The sequence below is a fragment of the Clytia hemisphaerica genome, unplaced genomic scaffold, assembly GCF_902728285.1.
Source record: "Clytia hemisphaerica strain Z4C2 unplaced genomic scaffold, Clytia hemisphaerica genome assembly, whole genome shotgun sequence".
Taxonomy (NCBI): Eukaryota; Metazoa; Cnidaria; class Hydrozoa; order Leptothecata; family Clytiidae; genus Clytia; species Clytia hemisphaerica.
In genome coordinates, this window is record NW_027103829.1 from 172,011 (window position 1) to 198,201 (window position 26,191).

General features: G+C 34.7%; 1 protein-coding gene across 1 annotated transcript in view; it reads left to right on the plus strand.

The window, feature by feature from the left end:
* The window catches only part of LOC136806834 (uncharacterized), a 29,709-nt gene extending 5,645 nt beyond the window's left edge, over positions 1-24,064 (plus strand). Inside the window, exons 2-4 of the mRNA XM_067063413.1 lie at positions 20,793-22,024; positions 22,358-23,193; positions 23,390-24,064. Of these exons, the coding sequence (XP_066919514.1) occupies positions 20,793-22,024; positions 22,358-23,193; positions 23,390-24,064 (2,743 nt within the window). The remainder of the gene's footprint in view (positions 1-20,792; positions 22,025-22,357; positions 23,194-23,389) is intronic.
* The last annotated feature ends 2,127 nt before the right edge of the window (positions 24,065-26,191 follow it).

Sequence of the window (26,191 nt, forward strand, 5' to 3'; positions counted from 1 at the left end):
ACGTCTTTTGGACGTTAAAAAGATGTGAAAAAGTGAATATGGTGGCCCTTTTATCCAGAATTAAACTTAGGGTCATGAATCCGAACCATGTTGGAGTAGAAACTCTTTTTACTTGGACCTGAGGACGTTTATTGATAGTGCTACGGCTGTTTCCTTTTGAAAATTTCTGAATTTTCTATTTTTTTTTAGCTATGGACGTCTTTTGGACGTTAAAAAGACGTGAAAAAGTGAATATGGTGGCCCTTTTATTCAGATTAAACTTAAGTCATGAATCCGAACCATGTTGGAGTAGAAACTATTTATCTTGGACCTTGAGGGACGTTTATTGAAAGTGCTACGGCTGTTTCCTTTTGAAAATTTCTGAATTATCTAAATTTTTCTAGTTTTTTTTTCAGCATAAGACGTCTTTTGACGTTAAAAAGACATGAAAAAATGATATGGTGGCCTTTTTATCTAGATTTGAACTTAAATTCATGAATCCGAACCATGTTGGAGCAGAAACTGATTTACTTGGACCTTGAGGGACGTTATTGTGCTAGATAACGCTACGGCTGTTTCCTTTTGAAAATTTCTGAATTTTCTAAATTTTCTATTTTTTTTTTAACTATGGACGTCTTTTGGACGTTAAAAAGATGTGAAAAATGAATATGTGGCCCTTTTATCCAGAATTTAACTTAAGTCATGAATCCGAACCATGTTGGAGTAACTCTTTTCTTGGACTTGAGGACGTTTATTGATAGTGCTTTGGCTGTTTCCTTTTGAAAATTTCTGAATTTTCTAAATTTTCTATTTTCTTTTTAGCTATGAACGTCTTTTGGACATTAAGAAGACGTGAAAAAGTGAATATAGTGGCCCTTTTATCCAGAATTAAACTTAAGGTCATGAATCCGAATCATGTTGGAGTAGAAACTCTTTTCCTTGGACCTTGAGGGACGTTTATTGATAGTGCTACGGCTGTTTCCTTTTGAAAATTTCTGAATTTTCTAAATTTTCTATTTTTTTTGAGCTATGTACGTCTTTTGGACGTTAAAAAGACGGGAAAAAGTGAATATGGTGGCCCTTTTATCCAGAATTAAACTTAAGGTCATGAATCCGAACCATGTTGGAGTAGAAACCATTTTACTTGGACCTTGAGGGACGTTTATTGATAGTGCTACGGCTGTTTCCTTTTAAAAATTTCTGAATTTTCTAAATTTTCTATTTTTTTTGAGCTATGGACGTCTTTTGGACGTTAAAAAGAAGTGAAAAAGTAAATATGGTGGCCCTTTTATCCAGATTAAACTTAAGTCCTTTTGAAAATTCATATCCGAACCATGTTGGAGTAGAAACTATTTATCTTGGACCTTGAGGGACGTTTATTGAAAGTGCTACCGCTCTTTCCTTTTGAAAATTTCTGAATTTTCTATTTTTTTTGAGCTATGGACGTCTTTTGAACGTTAAAAAGACGGGAAAAAGTGAATATGGTGGCCCTTTTATTTTTTTTTAGCTATGGACGTCTTTTGGACGGTAAAAAGACGTTAAAAAGTGAATATGGTGGCCCTTTTATCCAGAATTAAACTTAAGTCATGAATCCGAACCATGTTGGAGTAGAAACTCCTTTACTTGGACCTTGAGGGACGTTTATTGATAGTGCTACGGCTGTTTCCTTTTGAAAATTTCTGAATTTTCTAAATTTTCTATTTTTTTTTTAACTATGGACGTCTTTTGGACGTTAAAAAGATGTGAAAAAGTGAATATGGTGGCCCTTTTATCCAGAATTAAACTTAGGGTCATGAATCCGAACCATGTTGGAGTAGAAACTCTTTTACTTGGACCTTGAGGGACGTTTATTGATAGTGCTACGGCTGTTTCCTTTTGAAAATTTCTGAATTTTCTATTTTTTTTTAGCTATGGACGTCTTTTGGACGTTAAAAAGACGGGAAAAAGTGAATATGGTGGCCCTTTTATTTTTTTTTAGCTATGGACGTCTTTTGGACGGTAAAAAGACGTTAAAAAGTGAATATGGTGGCCCTTTTATCCAGAATTAAACTTAAGTCATGAATCCGAACCATGTTGGAGTAAAACTCCTTACTTGGACTTTGAGGGACGTTTATTGATAGGGCTGCTACGGCTGTTTCCCTTTTGAAAATTTCTGAATTTTCTAAATTTTCTATTTTTTTTTTAACTATGGACGTCTTTTGGACGTTAAAAAGATTGTGGAAAAAGTGATATGGTGTGGTCCCTTTATCCAGAATTAAACTTAGGGTCATGAATCAAGAACCATCCGAATGTTGGAGTAGAAACTATTTATCTTGGACCTTGAGGGACGTTTATTGAAAGTGCTACGGCTGTTTCCTTTTGAAAATTTCTGAATTATCTAAATTTTCTATTTTTTTTCAGCTATAGACGTCTTTTGGACGTTAAAAAGACATGAAAAAATGAATATGGTGGCCTTTTTATCTAGATTTGAACTTAAATTCATGAATCCGAACCATGTTGGAGCAGAAACTGATTTACTTGGACCTTGAGGGACGTTTATTGATAGTGCTACGGCTGTTTCCTTTTGAAAATTTCTGAATTTTCTAAATTTTCTATTTTTTTTTTAACTATGGACGTCTTTTGGACGTTAAAAAGATGTGAAAAAGTGAATATGGTGGCCCTTTTATCCAGAATTTAACTTAAGTCATGAATCCGAACCATGTTGGAGTAGAAACTCTTTTACTTGGACCTTGAGGGACGTTTATTGATAGTGCTTTGGCTGTTTCCTTTTGAACATTTCTGAATTTTCTAAATTTTCTATTCTTTTTAGCTATGAACGTCTTTTGGACATTAAGAAGACGTGAAAAAGTGAATATAGTGGCCCTTTTATCCAGAATTAAACTTAAGGTCATGAATCCGAATCATGTTGGAGTAGAAACTCTTTTCCTTGGACCTTGAGGGACGTTTATTGATAGTGCTACGGCTGTTTCCTTTTGAAAATTTCTGAATTTTCTAAATTTTCTATTTTTTTTGAGCTATGGACGTCTTTTGGACGTTAAAAAGACGGGAAAAAGTGAATATGGTGGCCCTTTTATCCAGAATTAAACTTAAGGTCATGAATCCGAACCATGTTGGAGTAGAAACCATTTTACTTGGACCTTGAGGGACGTTTATTGATAGTGCTACGGCTGTTTCCTTTTAAAAATTTCTGAATTTTCTAAATTTTCTATTTTTTTTGAGCTATGGACGTCTTTTGGACGTTAAAAAGACGTGAAAAAGTAAATATGGTGGCCCTTTTATCCAGATTAAACTTAAGTCCTTTTGAAAATTCATATCCGAACCATGTTGGAGTAGAAACTATTTATCTTGGACCCTGAATTTTCTATTTTTTTTGAGCTATGGACGTCTTTTGAACGTTAAAAAGACGGGAAAAAGTGAATATGGTGGCCCTTTTATTTTTTTTTAGCTATGGACGTCTTTTGGACGGTAAAAAGACGTTAAAAAGTGAATATGGTGGCCCTTTTATCCAGAATTAAACTTAAGTCATGAATCCGAACCATGTTGGAGTAGAAACTCCTTTACTTGGACCTTGAGGGACGTTTATTGATAGTGCTACGGCTGTTTCCTTTTGAAAATTTCTGAATTTTCTAAATTTTCTATTTTTTTTGAGCTATGGACGTCTTTTGGACGTTAAAAAGACGTGAAAAAGTGAATATAGTGGCCCTTTTATCCAGATTAAACTTAAGTCATGAATCCGAACCATGTTGGAGTAGAAACTATTTATCTTGGACCTTGAGGGACGTTTATTGAAAGTGCTACGGCTGTTTCCTTTTGAAAATTTCTGAATTTTCTATTTTTTTTGAGCTATGGACGTCTTTTGAACGTTAAAAAGACGGGAAAAAGTGAATATGGTGGCCCTTTTATCCAGAATTAAACTGAAGTCATGAATCCGAACCATGTTGGAGTAGAAACTCTTTTACTTGGACCTTGAGGGACGTTTATTGATAGTGCTAAGGCTGTTTCCTTTTGAAAATTTCTGAATTTTCTAAATTTTCTATTCTTTTTAGCTATGAACGTCTTTTGGACGTTAAAAAGACGTGAAAAAGTGAATATGGTGGCCCTTTTATCCAGAATTAAACTTAAGGTCATGAATCCGAACCATGTTGGAGTAGAAACTCTTTTACTTGGACCTTGGGGGACGTTTATTGATAGTGCTACGGCTGTTTCCTTTTGAAAATTTCTGAATTTTCTAAATTTTCTATTTTTTTGAGCTATAGACGTCTTTTGGACGTTAAAAAATGTGAAAAAGTGAATATGGTGGCCCTTTTATCCAGATTAAACTTAAGTCCTTTTGAAAATTTCTGAATTTTCTATTTTTTTTGAGCTATGGACGTCTTTTGGACGTTAAAAAGACGGGAAAAAGTGAATATGGTGGCCTTTTTATCCAGATTTAAATTTAAGGTCATGAATCCGAACCATGTTGGAGTAGAAACTCTTTTACTTGGACCTTGAGGGACGTTTATTGATAGTGCTACGGCTGTTTCCTTTTGAAAATTTCTGAATTTTCTAAATTTTCTATTTTTTTGAGCTATAGACGTCTTTTGGACGTTAAAAAATGTGAAAAAGTGAATATGGTGGCCCTTTTATCCAGAATTAAACTTAAGATCATAAATCCGAACCATGTTGGAGTAGAAACTATTTATCTTGGACCTTGAGGGACGTTTATTGAAAGTGCTGCGGCTGTTTCCTTTGGAAAATTTCTGAATTTTCTATTCTTTTTTAGCTATGGACGTCTTTTGGACGTTAAAAAGACGGGAAAAAGTGTATACGGTGGCCCTTTTATCCAGAATTAAACTTGAGGTCATGAATCCAAACCACGTTGGAGTAGAAAATCTTTTCCTTGGACCTTGAGTTACGTTTATTGATAGTACTACGGCTGTTTCCTTTTGAAAATTTCTGAATTTTTATAATTTTTTCTATTTTTTTTTTTAGCTATGGACGTCTTTTGACGTTAAAAAGACGTGAAAAACTGAACATGGTGGCCCTTTTATTCAGATTTAAACTTAATTCATGAATCCGAACCATGTTGGAGTAAAACTGATTTACTTTGACATTGAGGGACGTTTATTGATAGTGCTACGACTGTTTCCTTTTTAAAATTTCTGAATTTTTATAAATTTTCTATTTTTTTTGAGCTATGGACGTCTTTTGGACGTTAAAAAGACGTGAAAAAGTGAATATGGTGGCCTTTTTATCCAGATTTAAACTTAAGGTCATGAATCCAAACCATGTTGGAGTAGAAACTCTTTTACTTGGACCTTGAGGGACGTTTATTGATAGTGCTACGGCTGTTTCCTTTTGAAAATTTCTGAATTTTTATTTTTTTTGAGCTATGGACGTCTTTTGGACGTTAAAAAGACGTGAAAAACTGAACATGGTGGCCCTTTTATTCAGATTTAAACTTAAATTCATGAATCCGAACCATGTTGGAGTAGAAACTGATTTACTTTGACATTGAGGGACGTTTATTGATAGTGCTACGGCTGTTTCCTTTTTAAAATATCTGAATTTTCTAAATTTTCTATTTTTTTTAGCTATGAACGTCTTTTGGACGTTATAAAGACGTGAAAAAGTGAATGTGGTGGCTATTTTATCCAGATTTAAACTTAAGGTCATGAATCCAAACCATGTTGGAGTAGAAACTCTTTTACTTGGACCTTGAGGGACGTTTATTGATAGTGCTACGGCTGTTTCCTTTTGAAAATTTCTGAATTTTTTATTTTTTTTGAGCTATGGACGTCTTTTGGACGTTAAAAAGACGTGAAAAACTGAACATGGTGGCCCTTTTATTCAGATTTAAACTTAAATTCATGAATCCGAACCATGTTGGAGTAGAAACTGATTTACTTTACTTTGACATTGAGGGACGTTTATTGATAGTGCTACGGCTGTTTCCTTTTTAAAATATCTGAATTTTCTAAATTTTCTATTTTTTTTAGCTATGAACGTCTTTTGTTTAAAAGACGTGAAAAAGTGAATGTGGTGGCTATTTTATCCAGATTAAACTTAAGGTCATGAATCCGAACCATGTTGGAGTAGAAACTCTTTTACTTGGACCTTGAGGGACGTTTATTGATAGTGCTACGGCTGTTTCCTTTTGAAAATTTCTGAATTTTTTATTTTTTTTTGAGCTATGGACGTCTTTTGGACGTTAAAAAGACGTGAAAAACTGAACATGGTGGCCCTTTTATTCAGATTTAAACTTAAATTCATGAATCCGAACCATGTTGGAGTAGAAACTGATTTACTTTGACATTGAGGGACGTTTATTGATAGTGCTACGGCTGTTTCCTTTTGAAAATTTCTGAATTTTTTATTTTTTTTGAGCTATGGACGTCTTTTGGACGTTAAAAAGACGTGAAAAACTGAACATGGTGGCCCTTTTATTCAGATTTAACTTAAATTCATGAATCCGAACCATGTTGGAGTAGAAACTGATTTACTTGACATTGAGGGACGTTTATTGATAGTGCTACGGCTGTTTCCTTTTTAAAATATCTGAATTTTCTAAATTTTCTATTTTTTTTAGCTATGAACGTCTTTTGGACGTTAAAAAGACGTGAAAAAGTGAATATGGTGGCTATTTTATCCAGATTTAAACTTAAGGTCATGAATCCGAACCATGTTGGAGTAGAAACTCTTTTACTTGGACCTTGAGGGACGTTTATTGATAGTGCTACGGCTGTTTCCTTTTGAAAATTTCTGAATTTTTATTTTTTTGAGCTATGGACGTCTTTTGGACGTTAAAAGACGTGAAAAACTGAACATGGTGGCCCTTTTATTCAGATTTAAACTTAAATTCATGAATCCGAACCATGTTGGAGTAGAACTGATTTACTTTGACATTGAGGACGTTTATTGATAGTGCTACGGCTGTTTTCCTTTTTTTAAAATATCTGAATTTTCTAAATTTTCTATTTTTTTTAGCTATGAACGTCTTTTGGACGTTATAAAGACGTGAAAAACTGAATATGGTGGCTATTTTATCCAGATTTAAACTTAAATTCATGAATCCGAACCATGTTGGAGTAGAAACTGATTTACTTTGACATTGAGGGACGTTTATTGATAGTGCTACGGCTGTTTCCTTTTTAAAATATCTGAATTTTCTAAATTTTCTATTTTTTTTAGCTATGAACGTCTTTTGGACGTTAAAAAGACGTGAAAAAGTGAATGTGGTGGCTATTTTATCCAGATTTAAACTTAAGGTCATGAATCCAAACCATGTTGGAGTAGAAACTCTTTTACTTGGACCTTGAGGGACGTTTATTGATAGTGCTACGGCTGTTTCCTTTTGAAAATTTCTGAATTTTTTATTTTTTTTGAGCTATGGACGTCTTTTGGACGTTAAAAAGACGTGAAAAAACTGAACATGGTGGCCCTTTTATATCAGATTTAAACTTAAATTCATGATCCGAACCATGTTGTAGTAGAACTGATTTACTTTGACATTGAGGGACGTTTATTGATAGTGCTACGGCTGTTTCCTTTTGAAAATTTCTGAATTTTTTATTTTTTTTGAGCTATGGACGTCTTTTGGACGTTAAAAAGACGTGAAAAACTGAACATGGTGGCCCTTTTATTCAGATTTAAACTTAAATTCATGAATCCGAACCATGTTGGAGTAGAAACTGAGTTACTTTGACATTGAGGGACGTTTATTGATAGTGCTACGGCTGTTTCCTTTTTAAAATATCTGAATTTTCTAAATTTCTATTTTTTTTTAGCTATGAACGTCTTTTGGACGTTAAAAAGACGTGAAAAAGTGAATGTGGTGGCTATTTTATCCAGATTTAAACTTAAGGTCATGAATCCGAACCATGTTGGAGTAGAAACTCTTTTACTTGGACCTTGAGGGACGTTTATTGATAGTGCTACGGCTGTTTCCTTTTGAAAATTTCTGAATTTTTTATTTTTTTTGAGCTATGGACGTCTTTTGGACGTTAAAAAGACGTGAAAAACTGAACATGGTGGCCCTTTTATTCAGATTTAAACTTAAATTCATGAATCCGAACCATGTTGGAGTAGAAACTGATTTACTTTGACATTGAGGGACGTTTATTGATAGTGCTACGCGGCTGTGTTTCCTTTTAAAATATCTGAATTTTCTAATTTTCTATTTTTTTTTAGCTAGGAACGTCTTTTTGGACGTTAAAAAGACGTGAAAAATGTATGGTGGCCCTTTATCTAGAATTAAACTTAAGGTCATGAATCCGAACTATGTTGGAGTAGAAACTCTTTTTACTTGGACCTTGGGGGACGTTTATTGATAGTGCTACGGCTGTTTCCTTTTGAAAATTTCTGAATTTTCTATTTTTTTTGAGCTATGGACGTCTTTTGGACGTTAAAAAGACGTGAAAAAATGAATATGGGGGCCTTTATATCCAGATTAAACTAAGGTCATGAATCCAAACTATGTTGGAGTAGAAACTCTTTTACTTGGACCTTGGGGACGTTTATTGATAGTGCTAACGGCTGTTTTCCTTTTGAAAATTTCTGAATTTTCTATTTTTTTTTAGCTATGGACGTCTTTTGGACGTTAAAAAGACGTGAAAAACTGAACATGGTGGCCCTTTTATTCAGATTTAAACTTAAATTCATGAATCCGAACCATGTTGGAGTAGAAACTGATTTACTTTGACATTGAGGGACGTTTATTGATAGTGCTACGACTGTTTCCTTTTTAAAATTTCTGAATTTTTATAAATTTTCTATTTTTTTTGAGCTATGGACGTCTTTTGGACGTTAAAAAGACGTGAAAAAGTGAATATGGTGGCCTTTTTATCCAGATTTAAACTTAAGGTCATGAATCCAAACCATGTTGGAGTAGAAACTCTTTTACTTGACCTTGAGGGACGTTTATTGATAGTGCTACGGCTGTTTCCTTTTGAAAATTTCTAAATTTTCTATTTTTTTTAGCTATGAACGTCTTTTGGACGTTAAAAAGACGTGAAAAAGTGAATGTGGTGGCTATTTTATCCAGATTTAAACTTAAGGTCATGAATCCGAACCATGTTGGAGTAGAAACTCTTTTACTTGGACCTTGAGGGACGTTTATTATAGAGTGCTACGGCTGTTTCTTTTGAAAATTTCTGAATTTTTCATTTTTTTTAAGCTATGGACGTCTTTTGGACGTTAAAAAGACGTGAAAAATGAATATGGTGGCCCTTTTATCTAGATTAACTTAAGGTCATGAATCCGAACTATTTTGGAGTAGAAACTCTTTTACTTGGACCTTGGGGGACGTTTATTGATAGTGCTACGGCTGTTTCCTTTTGAAAATTTCTGAATTTTCTATTTTTTTTGAGCTATGGACGTCTTTTGGACGTTAAAAAGACGTGAAAAAATGAATATGGTGGCCTTTATATCCAGATTAAACTTAAGGTCATGAATCCAAACTATGTTGGAGTAGAAACTCTTTTACTTGGACCTTGGGGGACGTTTATTGATAGTGCTACGGCTGTTTCCTTTTGAAAATTTCTGAATTTTCTATTTTTTTTTAGCTATGGACGTCTTTTGGACGTTAAAAAGACGTGAAAAACTGAACATGGTGGCCCTTTTATTCAGATTTAAACTTAAATTCATGAATCCCGAACCATGTTGGAGTAAACTGATTTACTTTGACATTGAGGGACGTTTATTGATAGTGCTACGACTGTTTCCTTTTTAAAATTTCTGAATTTTTATAAATTTTCTATTTTTTTTGAGCTATGGACGTCTTTTGGACGTTAAAAAGACGTGAAAAAGTGAATATGGTGGCCTTTTTATCCAGATTTAAACTTAAGGTCATGAATCCAAACCATGTTGGAGTAGAAACTCTTTTACTTGGACCTTGAGGGACGTTTATTGATAGTGCTACGGCTGTTTCCTTTTGAAAATTTCTAAATTTTCTATTTTTTTTAGCTATGAACGTCTTTTGGACGTTAAAAAGACGTGAAAAAGTGAATGTGGTGGCTATTTTATCCAGATTTAAACTTAAGGTCATGAATCCGAACCATGTTGGAGTAGAAACTCTTTTACTTGGACCTTGAGGGACGTTTATTGATAGTGCTACGGCTGTTTCCTTTTGAAAATTTCTGAATTTTTTATTTTTTTTAAGCTATGGACGTCTTTTGGACGTTAAAAAGACGTGAAAAACTGAATATGGTGGCCCTTTTATCCAGAATTAAACTTAAATTCATTAATCTTAACCATGTTAGAGTAGAAACTGATTTATTTGGACCTTGAGGGACGTTTATTGATAGTGCTACGGCTTTTTCCTTTTGAAAAATTCTAAATTTTCTAAATTTTCTATTTTTTTTTAGCTATGAACGTCTTTTGGACGTTAAAAAGACGTGAAAAAATGAATATGGTGGCCCTTTTATCTAGAATTAAACTTAAGGTCATGAATCCGAACTATGTTGGAGTAGAAACTCTTTTACTTGGACCTTGGGGGACGTTTATTGATAGTGCTACGGCTGTTTCCTTTTGAAAATTTCTGAATTTTCTATTTTTTTTGAGCTATGGACGTCTTTTGGACGTTAAAAAGACGTGAAAAAATGAATATGGTGGCCTTTATATCCAGATTAAACTTAAGGTCATGAATCCAAACTATGTTGGAGTAGAAACTCTTTTACTTGGACCTTGGGGGACGTTTATTGATAGTGCTACGGCTGTTTCCTTTTGAAAATTTCTGAATTTTTTATTTTTTTTGAGCTATGGACGTCTTTTGGACGTTAAAAAGACATGAAAAAGTGAATATGGTGGCCTTTTTATCCAGATTAAACTTAAGGTCATGAATCCGAACCATGTTGGAGTAGAAACTCTTTTACTTGGACCTTGAGGGACGTTTATTGATACTGCTACGGCTGTTTCCTTTTGAAAATTTCTGAATTTTCTATTTTTTTTGAGCTATGGACGTCTTTTGGACGTTGAAAAGACGTGAAAAACTGAATATGGTGGCCCTTTTATTCAGATTTAAACTTAAGGTCATGAATCCGAACCATGTTGGAGTAGAAACTCTTTTACTTGGACCTTGAGGGACGTTTATTGATAGTGCTACGGCTGTTTCCTTTTGAAAATTTCTGAATTTTCTAAATTTTCTATTTTTTTTTAGCTATGAACGTCTTTTGGACGTTAAAAAGACGTGAAAAAGGGAATGTGGTGGCTATTTTATCCAGATTTAAACTTAAGGTCATGAATCCGAACCATGTTGGAGTAGAAACTCTTTTACTTGGACCTTGAGGGACGTTTATTGATAGTGCTACGGCTGTTTCCTTTTGAAAATTTCTGAATTTTCTATTTTTTTTGAGCTATGGACGTCTTTTGGACGTTAAAAAGACGTGAAAAACTGAATATGGTGGCCCTTTTATCCAGAATTAAACTTAAATTCATTAATCTTAACCATGTTAGTAGAAACTGATTTATTTGGACCTTGAGGGACGTTTATTGATAGTGCTACGGCTTTTTCCTTTTGAAAAATTCTGAATTTTCTAAATTTTCTATTTTTTTTTAGCTATGAACGTCTTTTGGACGTTAAAAAGACGTGAAAAAGTAAATGTGGTGGCTATTTTATCCAGATTTAAACTTAAGGTCATGAATCCAAACCATGTTGGAGTAGAAACTCTTTTACTTGGACATTGAGGGACGTTTATTGATAGTGCTACGACTGTTTCCTTTTTAAAATTTCTGAATTTTTATAAATTTTCTATTTTTTTTGAGCTATGGACGTCTTTTGGACGTTAAAAAGACGTGAAAAAGTGAATATGGTGGCCTTTTTATCCAGATTTAAACTTAAGGTCATGAATCCAAACCATGTTGGAGTAGAAACTCTTTTACTTGGACCTTGAGGGACGTTTATTGATAGTGCTACGGCTGTTTCCTTTTGAAAATTTCTGAATTTTTTATTTTATTTGAGCTATGGACGTCTTTTGGACGTTAAAAAGACGTGAAAAACTGAATATGGTGGCCCTTTTATTCAGATTTAAACTTAAATTCATGAATCCGAACCATGTTGGAGTAGAAACTGATTTACTTTGACATTGAGGGACGTTTATTGATAGTGCTACGGCTGTTTCCTTTTTAAAATATCTGAATTTTCTAAATTTTCTATTTTTTTTAGCTATGAACGTCTTTTGGACGTTAAAAAGACGTGAAAAAGTGAATGTGGTGGCTCTTTTATCCAGAATTAAACTTAAGGTCATGAATCAAAACCATGTTGGAGTTGAAACTCTTTTACTTGGACCTTGAGGGACGTTTATTGATAGTGCTACGGCTGTTTCCTTTTAAAATTTCTGAATTTTCTAAATTTTCTATTTTTTTTAGCTATGAACGTCTTTTGGACGTTAAAAAGACGTGAAAAAGTGAATGTGGTGGCTATTTTATCCAGATTTAAACTTAAGGTCATGAATCCGAACCATGTTGGAGTAGAAACTCTTTTACTTGGACCTTGAGGGACGTTTATTGATAGTGCTACGGCTGTTTCCTTTTGAAAATTTCTGAATTTTTTATTTTTTTTAAGCTATGGACGTCTTTTGGACGTTAAAAAGACGTGAAAAACTGAATATGGTGGCCCTTTTATCCAGAATTAAACTTAAATTCATTAATCTTAACCATGTTAGAGTAGAAACTGATTTATTTGGACCTTGAGGGACGTTTATTGATAGTGCTACGGCTTTTTCCTTTTGAAAAATTCTGAATTTTCTAAATTTTCTATTTTTTTTTAGCTATGAACGTCTTTTGGACGTTAAAAAGACGTGAAAAATGAATATGGTGGCCCTTTTATCTAGAATTAAACTTAAGGTCATGAATCCGAACTATGTTGGAGTAGAAACTCTTTTACTTGGACCTTGGGGGACGTTTATTGATTGTGCTACGGCTGTTTCCTTTTGAAAATTTCTGAATTTTCTATTTTTTTTGAGCTATGGACGTCTTTTGGACGTTAAAAAGACATGAAAAAGTGAATATGGTGGCCTTTTTATCCAGATTAAACTTAAGGTCATGAATTCGAACCACGTTGGAGTAGAAACTCTTTTACTTGGACCTTGAGGGACGTTTATTGATACTGCTACGGCTGTTTCCTTTTGAAAATTTCTGAATTTTCTATTTTTTTTGAGCTATGGACGTCTTTTGGACGTTGAAAAGACGTGAAAAACTGAATATGGTGGCCCTTTTATCCAGATTTAAACTTAAGGTCATGAATCCGAACCATGTTGGAGTAGAAACTCTTTTACTTGGACCTTGAGGGACGTTTATTGATAGTGCTACGGCTGTTTCCTTTTGAAAATTTCTGAATTTTCTAAATTTTCTATTTTTTTTGAGCTATGGACGTCTTTTGGACGTTAAAAAGACGTGAAAAAGTGAATATGGGGGCCTTTTTATCCAAATTTAAACTTAAGGTCATGAATCCAAACCATGTTGGAGTAGAAACTCTTTTACTTGGACCTTGAGGGACGTTTATTGATAGTGCTACGGCTGTTTCCTTTTGAAAATTTCTGAATTTTCTAAATTTTCTATTTTTTTTAGCTATGAACGTCTTTTGGACGTTAAAAAGACGTGAAAAAGTGAATGTGGTGGCTATTTTATCCAGATTTAAACTTAAGGTCATGAATCCGAACCATGTTGGAGTAGAAACTCTTTTACTTGGACCTTGAGGGACGTTTATTGATAGTGCTACGGCTGTTTCCTTTTGAAAATTTCTGAATTTTTATTTTTTTTAAGCTATGGACGTCTTTTGGACGTTAAAAAGACGTGAAAAACTGAATATGGTGGCCCTTTTATCCAGAATTAAACTTAAATTCATTAATCTTAACCATGTTAGAGTAGAAACTGATTTATTTGGACCTTGAGGGACGTTTATTGATAGTGCTACGGCTTTTTCCTTTTGAAAAATTCTGAATTTTCTAAATTTTCTATTTTTTTTAGCTATGAACGTCTTTTGGACGTTAAAAAGACGTGAAAAATGAATATGGTGGCCCTCTTATCTAGAATTAAACTTAAGGTCATGAATCCGAACTATGTTGGAGTAGAAACTCTTTTACTTGGACCTTGGGGGACGTTTATTGATAGTGCTACGGCTGTTTCCTTTTGAAAATTTCTGAATTTTCTATTTTTTTTGAGCTATGGACGTCTTTTGGACGTTAAAAAGACGTGAAAAAATGAATATGGTGGCCTTTATATCCAGATTAAACTTAAGGTCATGAATCCAAACTATGTTGGAGTAGAAACTCTTTTACTTGGACCTTGAGGGACGTTTATTGATACTGCTACGGCTGTTTCCTTTTGAAAATTTCTTAATTTTCTATTTTTTTTGAGCTATGGACGTTATTTGGACGTTAAAAAGACGTGAAAAAGTGAATATGGTGGCCCTTTTACCCAGAATTAAACTTAAGGTCATGAATCCGAACCATGTTGGAGTAGAAAGTCTTTTACTTGGACCTTGAGGGACGTTTATTGATAGTGCTATGGCTGTTTCCTTTTGAAAATTTCTGAATTTTCTATTTTTTTTGAGCTATGGACGTCTTTTGGACGTTGAAAAGACGTGAAAAACTGAATATGGTGGCCCTTTTATTCAGATTTAAACTTAAGGTCATAAATCCGAACCATGTTGGAGTAGAAACTGAACAATGTTGGAGTAGAAACTGATTTACTTGGACCTTGAGGGACGTTTATTGATATTGCTAGGGCTGTTTCCTTTTGAAATTTTCTGAATTTTCTATTTTTTTTGAGCTATGGACGTCTTTTGGACGTTAAAAAGACGTGAAAAAATAATATGGTGGCCCTTTTATCCAGATTTAACCTTAAATTCATTAATCTTAACCATGTTGGAGTAGAAACTGATTTACTTGGACCTTTAGGGACGTTTATTGATAGTGCTACGGCTGTTTCCTTTTGAAAATTTCTGAATTTTCTATTTTTTTTGAGCTATTGACGTCTTTTGGACGTGAAAAAAGACGTGAAAAAGTGAATGTGGTGGCCCTTTTATCCAGAATTAAACTTAAGGTCATGAATCCGAACCATGTTGGAGTAGAAACTCTTTTACTTGGACCTTGGGGGACGTTTATTGATAGTGCTACGGCTGTTTCCTTTTGAAAATTTCTGAATTTTCTATTTTTTTTGAGCTATGGACGTCTTTTGGACGTTGAAAAGACGTGAAAAACTGAATATGGTGGCCCTTTTATTAAGATTTAAACTTAAGGTCATGAATCCAAACCATGTTGGAGTAGAAACTCTTTTACTTGGACCTTGAGGGACGTTTATTGATAGTGCTACGGCTGTTTCCTTTTGAAAATTTCTGAATTTTCTATTTTTTTTGAGCTATGGACGTCTTTTGGACGTTAAAAAGACGTGAAAAAGTGAATGTGGTGGCCTTTTTTATCCAGATTTAAATTTAAGGTCATGAATCCGAACCATGTTGGAGTAGAAACTCTTTTACTTGGACCTTGAGGGACGTTTATTGATAGTGCTACGGCTGTTTCCTTTTGAAAATTTCTGAATTTTCTATTTTTTTTTAGCTATGGACGTCTTTTGGACGTTAAAAAGACGTGAAAAAGTGAATGTGGTGGCCTTTTTATCCAGATTTAAACTTAAGGTCATGAATCCGAACCATGTTGGGGTAGAAACTCTTTTACTTGGACCTTGAGGGACGTTTATTGATAGTGCTACGGCTGTTTCCTTTTGAAAATTTCTGAATTTTCTATTTTTTTTGAGCTATGGACGTCTTTTGGACGTGAAAAAGACGTGAAAAAGTGAATGTGGTGGCCCTTTTATCCAGAATTAAACTTAAGGTCATGAATCCGAACCATGTTGGAGTAGAAACTCTTTTACTTGGACCTTGAGGGACGTTTATTGATAGTGCTACGGCTGTTTCCTTTTGAAAATTTCTGAATTTTCTATTTTTTTGAGCTATGGACGTCTTTTGGACGTTAAAAAGACGTGAAAAAGTAAATATGGTGGCCCTTTTACCCAGAATTAAACTTGAGGTCATAAAACCGAACCATGTTGGAGTAGAAAGTCTTTTACTTGGACCTTGAGGGACGTTTATTGATAGTGCTATGGCTGTTTCCTTTTGAAAATTTCTAAATTTTCTATTTTTTTTGAGCTATGGACGTCTTTTGGACGTTGAAAAGACGTGAAAAACTGAATATGGTGGCCTGTTATTCAGATTTAAACTTAAGGTCATGAATCCGAACCATGTTGGAGTAGAAACTGAACCATGTTGGAGTAGAAACTGATTTACTTGGACCTTGAGGGACGTTTATTGATATTGCTACGGCTGTTTCCTTTTGAAATTTTCTGAATTTTCTATTTTTTTGAGCTATGGACGTCTTTTGGACGTTAAAAAGACGTGAAAAAGTGAATATGGTGGCCCTTTTATCCAAATTTAACCTTAAATTCATTAATCTTAACCATGTTGGAGTAGAAACTGATTTACTTGGACCTTGAGGGACGTTTATTGATAGTGCTACGGCTGTTTCCTTTTGAAAATTTCTGAATTTTCTATTTTTTTGAGCTATGGACGTCTTTTGGACGTTAAAAAGACGTGAAAAAGTGAATATGGTGGCCCTTTTATCCAGAATTAAACTTAAGGTCATGAATCCGAACCATGTTGGAGTAGAAACTCTTTTACTTGGACCTTGAGGGACGTTTATTGATAGTGCTACGGCTGTTTCCTTTTGAAAATTTCTGAATTTTCTATTTTTTTTGAGCTATGGACGTCTTTTGGACGTTAAAAAGACGTGAAAAAGTAAATATGGTGGCCCTTTTACCCAGAATTAAACTTGAGGTCATAAAACCGAACCATGTTGGAGTAGAAAGTCTTTTACTTGGACCTTGAGGGACGTTTATTGATAGTGCTACGGCTGTTTCCTTTTGAAAATTTCTGAATTTTCTATTTTTTTTAGCTATGGACGTCTTTTGGACGTTAAAAAGACGTGAAAAAGTTAATATGGTGGCCCTTTAACCCATAAGTAAACTTAAGGTCATGAAACCGAACCATGTTGGAGTAGAAAGTCTTTTACTTGGACCTTGAGGGACGTTTATTGATAGTGCTACGGCTGTTTCCTTTTGAAAATTTCTGAATTTCCCTTTTTTTTGAGCTATGGACGTCTTTTGGACGTTAAAAAGACGTGAAAAAGTGAATATGGTGGCCCTTTTACCCAGAATTAAACTTAAGGTCATGAAACCGAACCATGTTGGAGTAGAAAGTCTTTTACTTGGACCTTGAGGGATGTTTATTGATAGTGCTACGGCTGTTTCCTTTTGAAAATTTCTGAATTTTCTATTTTTTTTGCGAAGCGAATATACATGAGCGCAGCAGTTTTGCTATCATGTGCATGTACCTTTAAATTCTATATACCAGGGGAGCGCCAAGGAAAAATTGATGTGCGTTTTCTACGGTACCGAAAACATCATTTCGATCCATCAGGCGGCACTTTCTCATACATTTCTATCCGTCGCTTCCGTAAATTTGGAACAATTGGTTTTTAGTCTAGAGGATGTATACCAGATCTAAAATATTACGGAGATAATCTTGCGTTGAGTTTCTGTTTCGATTACCTCCCTAATGTTTAAATTAGGAAATATAAAGAAGAGATCGGAAAATCAGTGCGGGCTGGAAGCGTTCAAGAAGCGTTCAAACGCTCGTTTTTCAAGAAGTCGTTGCATTGACTCGGGCAAAGACTTTCGAATGTTGACTCTGAATTCGAATGTTGACTCTGAATTCGAATGTTGACTCTGTCTTTGAAAAATAAAATCATTGTTGTTTTGAAATTGAAAAGAGACGGTGCTGGATGAAAAGAAATGAAGAAAGCAGCTGAACTCTGGAATGAGAAAGAAAGAAGATGGAATTTTTATTGTTTCATCAACAGGACAGCAGCCTCAACAGAGTTGTTGCTTCGTTGCAAAAAGATGTTCAAAGCTGAAAAATGAACTGTATTATGATGGTGGGAGAACCATTCCTTGGATGATTGGATTTTGATTCTTGGTAGTAGAGAGCACAACATGAATTTGGACTTTTAGTATGTTTTGAAATGGGAAAAAGATAATATATTTTGGATATATGGCTAACCTGGAAAAATTTATTCCTTCCCTTATTGAGTGGAAGAAGAACTGTTTGTTTGTTGTTGCTTTTTAAATTCTGGCTTGCCCGACCCACGCTCGATGATATGGACTCCGTGGTTGTTGTTTGCTATGGACGTCTTTTGGACGTTAAAAAGACGTGAAAAAGTGAATATGGTGGCCCTTTTATCCAGATTTAAACTTAAATTCATTAATCTTAACCATTTTGGAGTAGAAACTGATTTACTTGGACCTTGAGGGACGTTTATTGATAGTGCTACGGCTGTTTCCTTTTGAAAATTTCTGAATTTTTTAAATTTTCTATTTTTTTAGCTATGAACGTCTTTTTGACGTTAAGAAGACGTGAAAAAGTGAATATGGTGGCCCTTTATCCAGAATTAAACTTAAGGTCATGAATCCGAACCATGTTGGAGTAGAAACTCTTTTACTTGGACCTTGAGGGACGTCTATTGATAGTGCTATGGCTGTTTCCTTTTAAAAATTTCTGAATTTTCTAAATTTTCTTTTTTTTTTGAGCTATGGACGTCTTTTGGACGTTAAAAAGACGTGAAAAAGTGAATATGGTGGCCCTTTTATCCAGATTTAAACTTAAGGTCATGAATCCGAACCATGTTGGAGTAGAAACTCTTTTACTTGGACCTTGAGGGACGTTTATTGATAGTGCAGATTGGCAAAACTTGCTTGATGGCCTTGATGGCAATGGATTTTAGATTTAGTTTTTACGCTAAATTATCCTTGATGCCTTTTTAGCTTCTACTGAGTAAAAACCTTTTTTGGGGTTGAAATTTCAAGACTTTGTATGTAACAGAGAATTGCAATCAAAGTTCTAATATTTTTACTTCTGTAATTTATAAAACTATGACTCGGTTTGGCTCTGACCGGTTAGTATATTTGCTCTGACCGATTAATAGATTTGCTCTGACCGATTAATAGATTGGCTCTGACCGGTTAATAGATTGTCCAGTTATAAGATTTATTTGACCGGTTTTTGTCATTGGTCGGTGGAATTAAGATTTGTTGTTTGTGTTCTGTATTTGTTCATGATAGCTTGCTGCAAAAATCCTAATTCTCATTTTCATTATTATATACTTTCAGGTTAGTTACCATCATAATGTCCAGTAACCTAGATCCATGAATTATTTTGTACATTTACGTGGTTGGTATACAATGGGAATTGGCTTAAAATTTGTCTGAATTTGTCACGGACAATGTTCAATATCTTTGCAAACACCAACAAATTCTGCTGATAAGATGGACGGTTGAAAAGCATATTTAACTCAAAGGAAACAACAATGGAATCTGATGTCATGGTTTGTTTGCAGTTGGATTGATGTCTTTTTATCCCTGTTTCACCAGGATTTCCTGCTTGATTACGCAAATAGTCCCAAACAAGACACCAGAATGAGGCTGGACTACAATTACAAGATATGAACCAACCATATATATATATATCAAAAATGCTTTAATAGAAATTCCAGTTTGGACACTAGACTATTTTCATGCATCACATTATATAATTATTCATCTTATGAAATACTCTTTTCTTGAGCATTGATGAGCAGTCTGGTTATATTCATACTTTTTATCTCTAAAATTTTATTTGAAAGGGTAAATTGCTTTTTAACTTAGAATCACACCTCTATTGGAATTAGTGAGCCCCCCTAAATCCAAGAGTGACCGATTTTTCATACACTGTTTCACAATATATATATTTATTTTCCAAGGTGCTTTTGGTGAGGAAGGATCAAGTCAAAGTTTTTTATTGTAATTAATTTTCTTGCAATTATAATAATTATTAAGTAACTTTTTGGAAGCAATAAGAAAAATAAAATTGACATATCATAACAAGAATCAAATTAGTCCAGAAATTTAACCAGTTTATTTTTATTTTTTGTTATTACAACGCAACCAAATAAAGATTTTTGTACAATTTTTGTTAATGTGTTTATTTTGTGTGCTGCTGTTTTGTATTATATTGCTATTATTTTTCGCTTTGTTGTGTAAATTTCAAAAAGTTCTTACAAAAAGATTCATGATATTTTTGATTTCTTGTCATTGATATCATGAATTGCCATTGTTTTAGTCCTGTTTTTTTTCTTTCCCTTCTCCTTCATTGTTTTAATATTCAACCAAGCTAGCTCTTTTTAAATGGTTGTCAAAACACTTTAGCCCGAGAAGTAATGAAAAATTATATTAGTTTTACCAGCTCCGTTTTGTGTTTGAATGCAATGAATTTTAAATTCTTTACTAGTAATTATTTCTATTTCTACAATATAATCTGTGAAATTGGTTCGAGCATTCCTTGAGGAAAGTATTTTGGCTAAAACTAAAACTTTTTGGCGCGACTTACACTGTATCCGCCATGTCCAAAATGAAAAGTGCTTATAAAAAATACCAAAATCCTCGATATTAGAAATATTTTTATTTCACTTTCGATATTAACCACGGCTGCCATTTTTTGTTTGTACTTCCAGTCTTGTGCGCATAGTATAATCAAGCACTCCGATTGGTTCAGAACAAAAACAATCGATCAGGCGCAGATATTTCAATAGAACAAAAGGTTGCCGAGCCTATATTTCAATAGCTGAATAGCGCAATTCTTATCCTCTTTTCCCAAATCTCTGGTATGAAGCAACATATCCAGTCAAAGAGGAGAATTGGTCGCTAGGAGACAATTATGAACTGTGTAGAAAAAGACTTCAATGTTTATCAAAAAGCTTCGAAAACAATCAACAATTATTGAAAGATTATCAAAAGATTTTCAATGAACAGTTAACAAAAGGTGTTATTGAAAAAGCGCCAAATGATCAAGAGGTTGGAAAAACACATTACATTCCGCACCACGCTGTTATCAAACCAGAAAAATCAACAACAAAGGTACGCATTGTTTATGACGCGAGTGCAAAGGCAAATAACAATGAGTTATTTTCTTTGAATGAATGTTTAGAGGCGGGTCCTCCATTGAATACAGATCTCTTTGAAATTTTGTTACGTTTTCGAACAGACAAAGTCGCCATTGTCGGTGATATTGAAAAGGCTGTTCTACACATAAAACTAAACAACGAACAGAGAGACCTTACTAGATTTTTATGGTTCAAAAATTCAGACAAAATTGATTTTAAAAACTTTGAAGCAAACGAAATCGTTGAGTACCGGATGTGCAGAGTTTTGTTTGGGATAAACGCATCGCCCTTCGTTTTGAATGCCACCCTACAACATCATATCAGAACAGCAAACGACGCAGAGTTCGAGAACAACCTTATCAAATCGCTACACGTGGATGATTTGACAACAAGCAAACGAACTGTTGCTGAAGCTGAAGAGTTTGTCGAGAAAACGAAAGAGCATTTATCGAAAGCATCGTTTAACCTGAGAAAATTCCAATCCAACTCGAAGGAACTTGAATCCAAACTCCAATCGAAATACGGAGAAACCGAAAACCCTACTGTGATGGGTAAGACGAAAGTCCTTGGTGTTACATGGGACAAAGAATCTGACGAACTTTGTTTCCAACTCAAAAGCTTAGCGAGTTTGAAACCGACGAAACGCAATGTGTTGAGAGCATTGGCGTCCATTTATGATCCGTTAGGACTGATAAACCCTATCGTGTTAACTTTGAAATTGTATTTTCAGAAATTGTGTCTAAGTAAAATTGATTGGGACACGCCCATCGAAGGTGATTTGCTTTGTGAATGGCAAAATTTGGTGAAAGACTTTGAGTATACACAAGAGATCAGAGTCGAAAGAGCTTATTCGAGTGTTAAACAAAATGTCAAGGAAATTCAGTTACATGGCTATTCAGATGCTTCTGACGACGCACATGGTTGCTGTATCTACACACGAATCGTATCAAAGGATGGTGATATCAAGACAAGCCTCGTCACATCAAAGTCACACGTGAATCCAATCAAGACGAAATCAGAAGTTGACGACACCCAGAATGGAGTTGGTAGCTATACTTATTGTATCACGTCTCATGAATGTTGTTAAGAGACACTTAGAAATTAACTTTGAATTTGAAAAATTTACTGTATGGACTGACAGTAGTGTTGCTTACTGTTGGGTCAAGAACATTGAAACTTCGAGAAAACAAGATAGATATATTAAGAATATTTCTGATGAGATTAGACGAAATTTTGAATCCCTCTCGATTGAACTGAAATTAGTTGCTACAAAGCAAAATCCTTCGGACATTGCGTCCCGGGGGTCTAAGCCAGCATGTCTAGCTGGTTGTAAATTATGATTTTATGGTCCTGAGTTTCTAATTATGCCTGAATCTCAGTGGCCTCGTTTGAAAGTCTTTCTGAGGTCCCTGATCCTCTAACTATACCTGAGAAGACGGGAACAAACCTCAAACCTTTTAGTGATGGTGTCAACAAGGGTCCTAATCTTCTAAATATACCTGAGGAGAAGGATACCCTTTCATTCAATATTAGTGATGGGACTGAGTGGATAACTATACCTGAAGCTCAGTCCAACCTTGGTGAAATTATTGACGTTCAAAGATTTCGGTCTTTTGAACAATTGTTACGTGTTACTGGGTATGTCTTCAAATTTGTGGAGAACATACGTTGTTGGAAAAATAAAAACAACAAACAAATAAATAAGAAACAAATAAACAAACAGAATATTTTGAATGCTGATGATTTGCTATCAGCCAAGAAGAAATGGTTATTGGATGCCCAAAGAGGTATTCCAGACGAAATGAAGAAAAATCTTTTCCTTGGAGGGGAAGTGTACAGATGGAAGGGAAGATTGAACAATGCTCCAATTCCCTTTGACGCAAAGCATCCAATATGGTTACCTACGAACAGTCCACTTGTCGATTTGTTGATCAAGCAAGCCCACGACAAGGTAATGCATAATGGCCAACGTGAAACTTTGAACGAACTACGATCCCAATTTCAAATTCCAAGATTGCGTCAACGCGTCCGTCATTTTATCTACAAATGTACGATTTGCAAGAAACATGGTGGTAAAGCTTATCGTTATCCAGAATCTTACGATTTACCAAAGTCTAGACTACAAGTTGGTGCCGCTTTCCAGAACATTGGAATCGATTATTGCGTTCCATATTTGGTGTATAATGTATTCGACAAAACGAAAGAAAAGTTCAAGGTATGGATTTCATTGATCACATGTCAAGCCAGTCGGGCTGTATATTTAGACATTGCTACAGACTACAGTGGAGAGTCGTGCATTGAAGTATTAAGGAGATTTATGAATCGCAGAAGAAATCTTTTCAGACAAAGGTTCAACGTTCACTGCAGAAAACGTACAAAACTTTGTTACAAATTGTCAAATTCGATGGAAGTTTAGCCTCGAGAAAGCACCTTGGTTTAATGGGTTTACAGAGAGACTTGTGAAATCCGTGAAAACGTGTTTGAATAAAGCTTTGAACAACAAAACGCTGAAGTACGATGAATTCCTTTCGTTATTGATTGAAATTGAACGAACAATCAACAACCGTCCTTTAACCTTCATCTATGACGAATTGACAGAAGAACCTCTCACCCCGAATCATTTATTATACGGTAAACGTCTCGGACGTAACACAAATACAACAAACGACAACAGTGACAGTTTTGAGTTGTCAGAAAACACGAAGCAAGCAATTGAACACTTTTGGAAACGTTGGAAAACAGAATACTTACTCGAGTTGAGAGAAACACACAAGAAACTTGCACGAAAGAACTCAAGCGAAATGATCAACGAGAATGATATCGTTTTAATCAATGAGGAAAATGTTAAACGTAATGATTGGAGGAAAGGTAGAGTGAGTAAATTGTTACGAGGAAGAGATGGTAAAGTTCGCGGAGCCGAACTCGTCGTTGTAAACAAATACGGTAACGGAATTCTCCGAAGACCTATCAATAAACTATTTCCGTTTGAGTATCATCACTCACGAGTAAGTGATGACAAGAACGATCAAGAAGTGAAAATCAAATTCATCGACGAACGTGACCTCCCCTCGTGCGTGGGAGTGTGATATTTTTATTGTATTATATTGTTTTGGCTCATCGAGACTAATCGAGGCCTATTTAGTGCTTTTGTTAATTTTGTTTATCTCAGTCCTTTAAAGAAAGTCATTGAGACAACACGTAAAATATTTCAATTAGAAGCTGTAAGCAGGCAGCAGTACACATGGTGTGTATAGACAGACTAACACCAAGTTCTTGAAGATGCAATGCTTGTGCATGTGATTGAAAATAATGATTGAGACAGAATTGATATGACTTATGACTTGACTCCTTGATTGTCTCTGTTGAAAGGAAGCGCAAAACTAGCTTAAGTGGATTATTTATACAAAATTATTTGAGGCGCTGGGGATTTCCCTGCAAAATTTTAAACACCACAAATGATTTTTAAGCACCTTAAAATTTTCCACTACCGTTGGAAAATAGAGTTTTAACTCTGAGTTTTAACATGATACTTAAGACTTAGGATCTCATGAATCAAAAGCTCAAATTTACTTCAAGAAGGCCTGTTGCTCCGAACCATGTTGGATTAGAAACTCTTTTACTTGGACCTTCTTGAGAAACGTTTATTGATAGTGCTACGGCTGTTTTCTTTTGAAAATTTATGAATTTTCTATTTTTTTGAGCGATGGACGACGTTAAAAAGACGTGAAAAAGTGAGTATTTTGGCCCTTTTATCCAGTTTTAATCTGAAGCTCATGACTCCGAACCATGTTGGAGTAGAAATTCTTTGACTTGGACCTTGAGGGAAGTTTATTAATAGTGCTACGGCTGTTTTCTTTTGAAAATTTCTGAAATTTCTATTTTTTTTGAGCTAAGGAGTCTTTTGGACGTTAAAAAGACGCAAAAAAGGTAGTATGGATGGTGGCCCTTTTATCCAGTTTTAAACTTAAGGTCGTGACATCGAACAGTTTATGAGTAGAAACTCTTCGACTTGGACCTTGAGGGACGTTTATTATTATCAAGGAAAATGGAGGAAAAAATCGATGAAAATGACCAAGAATTGTCGCTTAAAAATGAGGTTTGCACCCCAGAAAAATGCATTATTAGAGAAGGAACAACACCAAAAGACACTCTCACCTATAGGAAGTGCCACCAAGATGTTCATTATGATTGTTCTGAGCTACCAATCTACCAAATACAGATTTGCTTAACGTTTAAATCTCGAAGTTTTCAATGCCAAAGTTGCGTTAAGATCTCGCCAGAGCTGATTGAACGAGTTGAAACATGCAAAAACACCAAATCGAAGGACTTCAAAAGGAAATTAAAGCATGTGAAAACATCATGAAAGTACAAAATGAAGAAATTTCCCAACTGAAATCAAATGATGTGAACTTTCTTACAAAAGAAATCAAAGAAAGCCTGAAAACAAAGATGAGCATACTCGAGAAAAAGATAGAAACAAAGATCGAGAACATCTTATTCGAAAAGAAGCAAGAGGCGAAAAATGTTAGTTATGCTGAAGCTGTATCCAAACAGATGAATCAAAAATCAAATAAGGTGGAGAAAATAACTCGATGTGAAACAGTCGGCAAACAACGATCCACGGCATGTAACTTTATTTTCCATGGAATCAAAGAACATCTGGAGGATCCCGAGAATACAACGAAAATCTACGACGAGAAATTATAAAGTACAGAATCCTTGGATTAGAACTGGGTATCAAGGACATAAAAATTATAAACACACAGAGGATTGGAGTATTCACGGAAGAGAGAGAGGAGGAAGGGAGGTATCGACCAATCAAGGTAGTTTTCGAAAATGAAGAAGACAAGAACAAAGTCTTGAGAGCCATCACGACATACAAAGGCCCTCCTTCATCCTATCGAGAAACAGAAGACCTCACAATTATTGAACGAGTGGCAATCAAAGAATTGTGCAAGAGAGCACATGAGCTCAATGCTCAAATGAAAGACAAAAACATTTAATTTAAAGTCAGGGGAAGCCCCAGAACAAAACTTTACCTAAAGAAAATTGTAACAACAAGCGATTGTAAAAAGACAGGTTCTTAGAGGCCCACGGCGTGTCTTGAACCTCAATCCTTTAATATTAATAATAAAATAATAATTGATAGTGCTATGGCTGTTTTCTTTTGAAGATTTCTGAATTTTCTATTTTTTTGAGCTACGGACGTCGTC